The sequence below is a fragment of the Chelon labrosus genome (genome assembly GCF_963514085.1).
Source record: "Chelon labrosus genome assembly, chromosome: 17".
Lineage (NCBI taxonomy): Eukaryota > Metazoa > Chordata > Actinopteri > Mugiliformes > Mugilidae > Chelon > Chelon labrosus.
The window spans coordinates 13,128,990-13,140,370 of record NC_140350.1 but is presented as its reverse complement, the minus strand read 5'-3'; the positions used below and the strand labels follow the sequence as shown (position 1 = coordinate 13,140,370).

Below are 11,381 nucleotides of genomic sequence, written 5' to 3'. Positions count from 1 at the left end.
TTGAGAATCAATCCCCCCCCCTTCCTCCTCCTCCTCCTCCTCGACCACAGGACAGGTTTGTCTTGTCGCACAATATGAATAGATTGTTGGGGGGTTGGGTAATGCTGACATTTGAATGCGAGTCTTGCTTCAGCTTCTGCGCTGCTGCAGTGGGACAAGAATACGTCAAAAGAGAGCACTACAGAGAGTGACTATTCAATTACACTGAAAAGTTACATGAGGACTGTAATCACCTGTTCAGGATTGTACATTGTTTCACTATGAGCATGCCTTGTTTTCTCGTCATCAGGTGTGACTTTGCTGTGCTATATACGTCTCTGTTTGTTGAATATGTGGCCACAGTGGTGGCACTCATTCTAGATAATGGCATATATATATACATATATATATATAAAAATTCTAAATGTGTGCAAGATGCATATAGAAGTGGATTATATATTGTTGAAAATGATATTATTCAATAAAATGACAAAAATCTGTGGCAGAGTTTCTTCTTTTAAAGACAGCAAACGACTGGAAGGAGATTTTGAATAAGTGTTGTATTTATTTACAGCAGTTATAACTATGTATAACTAGATAGTGGACAACATTCAAGTGTAACAGTATTTAACAATCCCATGGCTCATTCACAATCAGGTATATTTCATGTGTAAATGATCTGAGATCCGAAGCTTGTTTCCCAAGAATATATTAAACTCTTCATCTCCTCCAAACATGATTTAAAATATAAAAGCTATTCTGCTTTAAGAATAATTGGACTCTTACGTGGTTATTGCACCAAAACAGTTCACTTACATCCTGGATCTTAAACTGTGCTAATATAATTTTACTCAGTGCTTCAGTGTGACGGCTGAAAATAAGATATCTAATATTCAACTGATAATTCAATGACGAGTCCTTTTTCTCTCTGTTTGTGCATGAGAGCTTTTCCACATTGCATCGTGTCTTCTGCAGATTGGTGGATTGTGTCTCCTAAATTAGGTGAGTGTTCACAAAAGCTCGCACTCGGATTTAAAGTTTCCCCGTAGCAGCAGATAAATGTGAAACAAGACCGCCAGAATCTTCAAAGATTGCTCGTAACAGTGAACTTCAAAATGGATTGAAAAGGGAAAATGAAAATAGACGTAGGAGTTGTGCACCAGAATGAGCAAAGGTACTGTTTTAATCCAGTGATACGGCCTGAAAGCCATCGTTATCCGGACAACACTCTGCATCCTGGTCTGGTTGACGGCTGGTCTTGCCCCTCCTCAGCTTGTCCTTCCAGGTGCGTTGGGTAGGAGGCGTGCTCGGCGTCGGAGCGGCATAGGCCGCAGGCCTGGAGGCTTGGTTCGAGGTGGTGGTGTGACTGGGCTGTGCAGGCAAAGAGAAGTTGGAAGGCCTCTGGTTGACCGGTGCTTTGTTTCTCCTCAGGATGCCCATACGAGAGGGCTTCTTCTGGGCCTGCTCTGCCAGCTGCTGCTGACTCTGCAGCTGCTGGTGGAGCATCAGCTGAAGGTCCTCCTGAGGCAACGAAAAGACAAACAGATCGTCAGGGGTGCTCATTAAAAATCTACAGAAAGTGATGTGTGACAGGAAATATGTGGAAAAGTGGGCAAGCCAGATTTTAAACCTGTCAGAGTGTGACCTTTTTTACATGTATCTTTCCTGTGGCTGCTTTCAGAGAAATGTGAACCAAGTCCTGCTGCTGTGTCATTTTTTTTTAATAACCACAAAGTGAAAATTCAGCTTTATTAAATTATCACAAATAATAGGTTTATTTTGCTATGACGGTCATAATGAGAGGAACAAAACTGTCACTGATTCAGGCCATAATTTTTTAATGTCACAATCAATTTGCTAAAATGACGAGCGTATCAGAATATATCTTATTTTCAAAATACCTAAGAAATAAATACGTCATAAAGATGGTTAAAGTTGCACCTGAAGTTATTTAGTATCTTTTTTTAAAACAGAGTTGCTTGAATAGTCATAGTTTTTGGCATATTTGCCATAAGATGTCATTAAATATCGCAATTCCACTACAATGAAAACAGAGATGTACCTATTCAGTCCTACAAAAGATATGTGGGGCATTTCTGCAATTTCAAACCAGTTCATTTTTGTACAGTCACATCACTGAGATTTAAAGCAAAAGATTCTACAAATAGAAAAAACTAAATAAATTCCCATATTTACTGTCCCACTATGACTGAAAAAATATACAGGCATAAAGAAAAGAGGGTCAACAATTTTACTTAAAACCTGAAATGATTAAAAATAAATCAATCAACAAATAAGTAGAAAATAAAGTCAATGACTCTTAGAATACAGCTAGAATTTTGTATTGCTTAATGAATAATTGCATTTTCACATTCCTTTCTCTAGCAGTGGAAAGACACAATAAATAAAAAAATTGTGTATTTAAGTTCTAAATTGTTAAAACTGCCTGCAAGTATGTGATTCTATTTTTTTTAATTCTGCGTATTTTTGTCGATTACAAAGTACACTCTGTGAGCCTGGATTTTAAAGCGTAGCGCAATACTTTTTTTTGTTCTGTAGTTTAGTTGAAATCCGTTCAGATCCTCTGCTGCTCTCACCAGAAAACTCACAGTGTGCAATGTAGTGTCAGCTGCACAGAGCCAGCTGCTCACCAGACGAACATAGAGGCCCGAGGCCAAAACGCTGTGGCAGGGTACCAGCTGGCACTGACGCCGGCATGCGCTGCATGTGCTGAATGTAATGTGAGTGAATTTTAATTGTACTTTGTGATGTATGTTTTTTTTTTTTGTTTTTTTTTACAGCTGAATGCCTTCTGAGCTCTGAAAGTAACACATACTTCACACTAATTAGGTGTGCGTGTAGGCATGGGTGTCCTATTTTCAGGCTTTCCTGGCTGATTCCCACATATCCACATTTTATCGACCCTTTTATCATCTCTGTCAGACATTAGACTCGTCTCAGGTTTACCTTCCAGGCTTCGAGCTCCAGCGACATTTCCAGACGCTTCTGCACGGCCTCCAGCAGCTGGTTGTTCAGCATCATCATCTCTGTCTTACTACGGAGCAGCTCGGCCTCCATCGCCTTCTTCCTGCACGGCGGAAGAGACAGAATGACCCATTTCTCAAAACAGATGCAGGATTTTAAGAATCCCCCTTTCCCCCCTTAAATCTTGATTCATTCGTTATGTAAAGGAATGTGCTCTAATTTTTCTGCGTGCATACTCACTTCTCTATAGCCTCATCTCTGTCCCGCAATGCCTGCTGCAGAATAGCACTTTCCTCTGCTCCCTTTATTGCAGATTTGGAATCCTGCACGGACAAACCAGCGGAGGAAGATTTATATTTAATCAGTCATCACAACTTGTGTTATTCTCAACATTCAACCTCGCTGCCGTCACTCTTTCTGTTTTTTAAGATGATTCAAAGCTTGCTTTCACAACTTGTGACCTTCCCTTAACATACAGCAAATACCAGAACGATTAACTGCAGTGAACTCGTCAGGCCACATAGCTTAGCCTGACACCTGGGAGGTGGATTTAATGACCTTTGAGGGAAACAATGACGACCTTTGATAAGGAGGCCACAGATGCCTCTCACATGAGCATGTACATCTACGTACAAGCCTCAGGGCTAATTGTAAGGCTTCCATTATTCAAATACCATGACAACATAAATACTTTGGATACACTCTGAGAATATTCAAATAATAAGGCACCTCCTACTGCCTGTAAAAAGTTAATATTCTTCTCTCCTGCGTCTTATGTTATTATCAATAAAGAGATCATAAATACAAAGAACCTTTTAAAATGTGGCGACATAATAATCTTTCTGGCAAATAATTTGTCACCTTGGTCACTTGATCCAGCACTCACAAGCAAAGCAAACATTCTGCTGCCCACTTAAATAAACTCAAACTAAGATGGAAAGGGTGAAATTTCTTTGAGGGAAGCGGGCGTTGCCCTGACCTGTTTTGTGTGGCTGATTGCCAGCGTGCGAGCCACATTCTGCAGCTGGGCCAGTGCAGAGTCCAGACGGTTTTTCCCGTCAGAGGGCTCGGGCTGGCTGGGCTCTGTCTCCGTCAGTGGGTGCAGCAGCCTCAGAATGGACAAAACCTCGTCTGTGACCTGCGATAGAAATCAATAAAAGGAAAAGTTAATAATCCTGCAGAGCTCTGCAGATGTGCAGTACATCCTGGTACTGTGTGAAACCTTTACCCTCTCTCTGTGTTGGCTCCAGCCCGGTCCGTCTCTGCCCTCCTGTAGTTTGTCCACTTGGGCCTTGAGCTTGATACTTCGCCTCCGAGACAGCTCTACCTCTCTGCGCACTTCTTTAAGCTGCAAAAAAAATATAGTATAAAAACATCAACATCAGGACATTTCAGTAAAAGACACGTCAGCATATTTTGTTTTTAACCGTGAAGATAATTATCAGCCCGCACACAGAAATGAATACATCATGAGATTTTAACTCGATGCAGCATAAACAGAAACTCTAGGTTCCTGGCCGAAACTGTCGACAAGAAATGCAGTCGTACTGGCTGAAGGGTTTATTCAGCCACCTCTGCAAACATGCTTGAAAGCATTCATAGAAGCACATTCAGAGGCACACCAAGATAGATAGACAGATAGGAGTGAGACGCAAAACATTTTCCATTGACAGTGTTTCCTTCTTAGATTTGTAATCACAAATCCAGCCTTGTCATCATCAGGTGACAAAGTTTCCCACGTGAAATCACTCATTGTCACTACAAACTGAGGTTTACTGCACTGCCAACATATTGTAGTCATACGTCCAAAGACAGGCTTCATTTATGTTCAAAGAACTGCTTCAATCTTTATTTCATCACGTGTGCCTTTTGTTTATGTGACTCCTGTGCGACGGTTTAATGCTCCTCCCTGTATTACAGGTTTCACTGATACTTCGCCTCCGATAAGCCTGTCTGCAGCAGAGTAGATTAAAGTTCATGAAAGGATTAACCTGCTCCTGTAAAGATTTGTGTTTTTCCCAGACACCACCTATCTCTCTCATGTTAATCACATTAAAAAAGACTATCACCCTACCGTGTCTGAGACATTTCCCAGAGTCCTGCGTCTGCCGAGCGGCCTGCCACTCTTTATCAGGTCTGGTAAGGTCCCGTTGTAGTAACTCCTATGGAATGGTTCCCCATGTCTACCGGCCAGGGCTCCTGAGTCTGGAGTGTCCCTTCCCTCTTCTGAAGCCAGCTCACCAGCAATGTCTTTCTCCTCTGAGTGTGAGGAGCAGCTGTCGTCGTCGTCATCCACATCCTCTTCACCCTCATCTTTTAAATTCAGTTCATTGATAAGACATGAGTTGTTAACAGTCAGCAGCTGAGCACAATTTCTTTCCTTTAGGTAATCAGAGGCCGGTTGCTCTTGCCCCGTGTCCTTTTCAGGTTTCTCTGGATCCGCTGGTTCTGTTACGGTCAGAGAGACCGTTGGTTTTGGTTCTGTCGGCAGAATTGTCGGTCGGTAATGTGTGGATCTGCTCCTGAGCGAGCCCTCCAGTCTGCTCAGAGAAGAGTAAAGCTGCTCACTGCTGGTGTATCGAGGCCTCAGCCTGTCGTTGAGGACTGAGAAAGGCTGAGAGTAGTCCATGATCAGCTCTGTGGACGTAAAATCGAGTAAACCATCTGCTGATACAGTCAGTAATAAATAAACATGGAGGAGTGAGAGGAAGACAGTGAAACAAGAGGGAGGGAGGATGACAAAGGGAATGTTGTCAAACTTGTTTTACCTGAAACGTGTGCGTCTTCATGGGGAGGACGACATGGCAAGATGTGATGTCAGTGGAGGCTGTGGCTTCGTGTGGCCCGTCTGGCTTTTCTTCCTCTTTTCCAGTCGCTAGACAAACACATGACGTGCAAACATACCAGAGCGACAGGGCCACAAAGGGAGTAGGGAATCAGGTCCTTTGATAAAATTTAATTATTCAGGTTTGACGTATGATACCTGTTCTAAACTGCTCTTTGATTAAGTCAAACGCACAGGCCAGAGGGCTGGAAGAGAAGAGATAGAGACCAGATAAAACAGACCAACTGATTTATAGTCAGGTGAAAGGAAGTCAAAACCACACTTTGAACTAGTCATAGATTTATTTTTGGAATAGAAATTCTTCGGGGAAATCACCAGTTATAGTCATTCCCTGTAGCTTGGGTAAAAAGGTAATTTTTGGTGACAAACCACCCACATGTATGAGCAGAGGATGAGTCAGTAGGCTAGCGACTGAAAATGTGGGAGGAAGAAGAGGAGGCGGCAGTTATTTTTATTTATTTGTTTATTTATTTTAATGTCTCTTTAATGAGTTGTTTCCTATGTGTTTCTTTATCTAAGAAGGCGGTCTAATTCAACTAACTGTCCTCATACGGCAGGAAGTGGTTCATGTTGTGTTTTCCTTTTCTGTGTGTGTCTAAAAGTTGTGCACCAAATTCTTGTGTACTGCCTTTACCTGGATAAACCACAGAATGAGTCAATTGTTATATTTGTCCTTATAGTCATCTCTAACAATTTAGTGAATACTACTAATTCAGAGTTTTGTTTTAGTATTTTATGCACAATGTAGCCAATGGTAAGATAGAACGGGATGTATATCTGCAAAAAAAGCGTTAATAATATGAATCTAAATCTGTACTAAACCGAGTTTATGTTATTGATTTGGGTGTATTAGCTTTTTTTTTTTATCTCCAATTTTACTTTACTTACATCCTATTCATCTTGTATGTCTGCATTTATTTCATCCTGTCACCCCTTTATGTTCATAGCAAAGCGATATCCTTTATGTGCAACACACCTTGCCTTATTTCTATATTTATTAAATTTTAGCACACAGTGTCTTGGACAATTAGTTTAACATTAAGGGAATTATACATATTCCTCCTTCTAGTATGAATTTAGATGAGAAGTGTACAGACACGTATGTCTGTACATTTCAGATCTGCATGTACTATTTAGTTAGCTTAGCTTAGCTTAGCTTAAATAGTAGAAACCGCTCACCCTGCTTTGTCAGTAATTAACACATTAATTATGGCTTGTCCAATCTCTACAATAAATCTGTTCAAAAGTGTGTGAAAACGCCAGTTCGCTGCTGTATGTGCCCTGTTTATTCATTTTTTTTGGCTGGGAGGGACGACTTCCTGGATCCTTGGCCGGTTGCCTGGCAACTGCTCCGCCCCATGAAAAAGTACTGATTAAACAAACAAGATATGAGGTGAACTTGGTGTTGCTGGGCAAATTACCTTTGGCTTGAACACTTGTTTGGAGACTGTAAGAAGAAAAACTCTTACTCAACTGACTTTTAGCTCAACTTTTAGCAGACATCCAGATTTAAAGTCACAAATGTAAATCCCACACGAGCAATACAAACTATAGTTTAAAGGTGGTTCATTGCTCATGCTCCCCATGGCCAAGACATGAGTTTAGTTTTCAGGTTTTGGATCAGCAAAATAATCTGCCAAAGAAAGCCCCAGATTTATTCTCAATACTAACCTAGTATATATATATTAGAACTAGTTGACTACAACTTGTTGCTACTCTAAAATTACTCATAGTAGCTAAGTGACATTTAACTTATTTGTGATTACCAATTTATTTATTATAATATCTTCTGTATCTGCTACTTCTATGTAGCTTATCCCATGGTGGGGGATTTTGTTGCCTGAGCAATAAATAAATAAATAAATAAATAAACAAGGTCCTCAGTGAATATGTAGGATGGCTTAGATGTATATGTTTTATTTATTTGGGTCAGTTTAAAGTAGTTTTCCTTCATTTGCATGGTTTGCAATTTCTTGTTTCTTGATTTGCAACTACTTGTATGGTCAGGTCTAAAGCACCAGATAAAGGAGAGAGAGATGGCTTGGCCTATTGCGTTTACTTGATACAAAACTAGTTTTAATTCTTAAAAAATCTTATCCGATTTGTTTACCAGAGTGAGTCTAGTCAACTGGCTGCTCGCGGTGAGAAAGTAAACATGAAGCCAAGGACAGGATTAGAGAAGCTTTGACTAAACAACGGACCACTTTACTCTCTGGTCACATAAAAACACTCAACAAAAGACAGATCCCAGCGTGAAGATGGAAGACTACTGATGTTGGCAGACACTGAGTGTCCTATTTCTTCCATTCAAGTGAATCAATTCAATGAGACATTTAAGCAGACTCTTTAGTTCCATCAGAGACATAAGCATGTACTTATTTTCAGGCTGTGCACAAAATAGAAATGTTGTGGAAAAACGATAGAAGGAACTGTTTTTTTGAAAAGTATTTATTTTGTGAATGGTATGCCTGAGTGTGCCTTTATTCATTACAAAAAAACAAGTAAACACTAAAGTCTCCACAGGAGAAATATATAGTTTGTTTTGGCACTCACTTGGTCCTGTTACCTTTATCATTCATTACTTATCTTCATTATGGTCATTCATTTCTAATTATTCCCTTATTTCCTTTTTGTCAACTCAAAGGTCACTTACTAACAAATGAATCACTGCAGATTCAAATGAGTCCTTTGTTGAGATTTTTGACTGTTTGTTTGCTTTTATAGTTCTGCTTTGTCTTTTGTCTTTGCTTGTTTCTGTCCATCACTGGCAGCACACCTGAAGCCCAGGTTATCAGAAGCAGAGTCAGGAGTGTTGCCCATCCTGAAGGACACAGAATCATTATCATCAGTCAGTCAGTCGGTCGAGTCTCAAAATACTGTGTTTTTCTCTCCCAGTAATTTACCTGGTTGTGATTCGAGCCTTGTGATTGGCTGAGCCATCCACCGTGTCGATCCAGGAGGCACCACGCAGCACAAACGTTGGCTGTGCTGCTGGAAAGGGTGTGGATGTCCATTCCCATGTGTTTCCCATCATGTCATACAGTCCTGCAGGAAGAATCAAGATCAGAGAAGAATCAACCTCATATTTTATACATCATTCTCCTTTTACCTCACAGATATAATGTTTTTTCAAAGCACCAAATACAAAAGTTAACAAGTTTTAAGTAATTTTATGACCTCTGAGTGTGTATTTAAACTTTAACAAAAGCACAATTACCATAGCTGTTCTGGGGAGGATATGCTGTGACAGGAGAGACGCCATGGTATCCATCCTCTGTAGTGTCTCCATCTGGAAACAATCCCTGAAACATTGCAGAAAAAAAGACCAATTAAAATACCATCCAGCGCTGACTGAAATAAACAGTACCATTATTACTTCAACACATTATTTTTTATTGGAAGGAGTGCTATAAATGTCTAATCTAATGGATTAATCACATAATTACCTCACACTCCATTTTAAGCAACTATTTGTATAGCTAGTATGATAAAGTCTGCAGAACAAAATTATCATGTCGGATGAAATAAAAAAAAAAAGCCTGTGGTAGAATTAGCACTGCTAGTTGTTTTCTTAGTCTGCTTTCAGTCTGACCTGCCACAGGTTGGTTCTATTGGACTGGAACTTGTTTCCCCATGGATAAGTCCGACCTAGAGCATGAGAGGCAGAAAAGAGATATGAGGATAAGACCCATTGAGATGTGTACTGTATCTTAAGTGTAGTTTAACATGCCTCTGTTGGTAAAGAACTTTTTAAGAGCCATTCCCTCAATGGGGCAGACAGACAGAAGCATCAGTGTAAAATAGAACATATTAATCTTGTCAATCAGAGTAGAAACACTGTCCAAAACTGTACTGACAACATGTACGTGCATTATATGTCCTATTGCTTCAGTGTACAAATTGTTCATCGTACCTTGCAGCCCCCCGCGAGCAGCCCACTCCCACTCTTCTTCTGTGGGCAGTCTCTTGCCCTTCCAGCGACAGAAAGCCAGAGCATCGTTCCAGCTCACCTGAACCACAGGAAAGTCCAGACGGTCGCGTATTCCCGATCCAGGTCCTGCAGGCTTAATAGTGGAAGAGCAGTGAGAGGCAGGCATGCTAGGAGATATACACCGACAGTGGAAAAGATAGAAATGCATAAAAACTCACCTGCCTCCAAAACACACGCTCTATAGGTAACCACCAAGGAGCAGACTGCATGGTAAAGGAGTCCCAGGTTATTCACAAAGCAGTTGATTGTCGTTGTTATCCAAGTCTACTTAGCGTAATATGAGTAAATAACTTTTAAAAACGTATTGTCAAAAAATAATGAGAGCATTTAGCAAAAACCAAAGACATTCAATAACTTTAACAACTGCAAATATCCATCTGTGTTGCTTTGATTATTAGTTAATGGTGAACTATTTCTTTTCTAAATGAGGCTCCAAACTCATGGTACCTCAATTCTCTGGGTGACTTTGCTCTTCAGCTCATCTGACACAAAGTCTTGAAACACAAAACTCCAGCCAAACGTCTCTGCTTCAGTTTTGTACTTCTGCGCTCTCACAAAGTCTCTGAGGTGAATACAAATGAAACCGTGCACTTAGTTGTAACATATTTGAACTTGTCATCAAGCACCGTTGCACTAACTTGTATTACCTGAAGTCGGCATTGGTGACAGGGTATGTGTCTATCTTAAAAGGCTGCAGCTGAACCTCCCTGGTGGGGGACTCTCCGTCTCTTCCATCGGCTGCACTGGTTCCCATTACCATCTTTCCACCAGGGATGTTCACCATCTCCCCCGCGGCTGTCAGAAGAAAACATCTCTCTATCATTTCAATACGATGTCAGTTTATTTTAAAGTGTATTTCAGAGAGCAAATATAGTTCTTACCCGCCACTGAGAGTAAAAACACAGCAAATATCCTGGAAACCATTTTAACGCTCATTTTTGACAAGTTTGTTTTACGCTAACACTGATTAGAAATGACGCTTAAACGTAAATACATACGTTTAACATTTAATGTCGAGGGGAGAAGTTGTCAAACTTTAGATTTTATGGTTACATGTCTGTAGCTTCTCTATCGGGCGAGTTTCAACGTTGCGACGGAAATGGGCTCAACGGTAAAATGGCTCCGTGTAAAAATAAATGGTTCCGCATCATTTAGAAGCCTGCTATTCCTGCTTTTACTCCTTTTACTCAGCATGAATTGTGTCGTGTAAATTGCTCTAAACTGGCACAAACCTGTTTAGAAGAAATATCCTAAGTAACTAAAGAAAGAAAAAGTAAATTAGCCTAACCTCTCATGTGAGAAAACCCAATGAGGAAACACAATCAGTACACATCTTTTTGTCTTAATATTCTGAGTAAAACTGAATGTACTGTCTCCTGCCAGGTATGGTTCACCAGTTATAAATAACAGTAGTATTACTAATGTGCATTTTATTTATTTAGTTTTTTTAATAACCGTGGTGTGGATGTCATTTTAATGTTACATGGAAGTCACGTGTAACTTCTACTTTAAAATAAATAAATAAAAAATGGTGAAACGGCTTGCACTTTTTAATGAACGTCATTTTCTCTGAGGCCAAAG

At 40.2% G+C, this 11,381-nt stretch overlaps 2 protein-coding genes across 2 annotated transcripts; both read right to left on the bottom strand.

Annotated features, from left to right (window-relative positions):
* Positions 1–21: 21 nt before the first annotated feature.
* bicdl2l (bicaudal-D-related protein 2-like) lies at positions 22–5,690 on the bottom strand. The gene is made up of 6 exons (XM_084564990.1): positions 5,039–5,690; positions 4,193–4,312; positions 3,944–4,102; positions 3,205–3,287; positions 2,947–3,067; positions 22–1,500 (listed from the first exon to the last, which is right to left on the bottom strand). Exons 1-6 carry the CDS (start codon positions 5,591–5,593, stop codon positions 1,162–1,164), a joined length of 1,377 nt encoding a protein of 458 aa, XP_084421116.1. The 5' UTR covers positions 5,594–5,690; the 3' UTR covers positions 22–1,161.
* Positions 5,691–7,630: 1,940 nt separating this feature from the next.
* On the bottom strand, positions 7,631–10,974 carry sumf2 (sulfatase modifying factor 2). The gene is made up of 9 exons (XM_084564993.1): positions 10,682–10,974; positions 10,448–10,595; positions 10,248–10,362; positions 9,959–10,003; positions 9,723–9,873; positions 9,402–9,457; positions 9,027–9,111; positions 8,713–8,854; positions 7,631–8,630 (listed from the first exon to the last, which is right to left on the bottom strand). Exons 1-9 carry the CDS (start codon positions 10,734–10,736, stop codon positions 8,528–8,530), a joined length of 900 nt encoding a protein of 299 aa, XP_084421119.1. The 5' UTR covers positions 10,737–10,974; the 3' UTR covers positions 7,631–8,527.
* Positions 10,975–11,381: the final 407 nt, after the last annotated feature.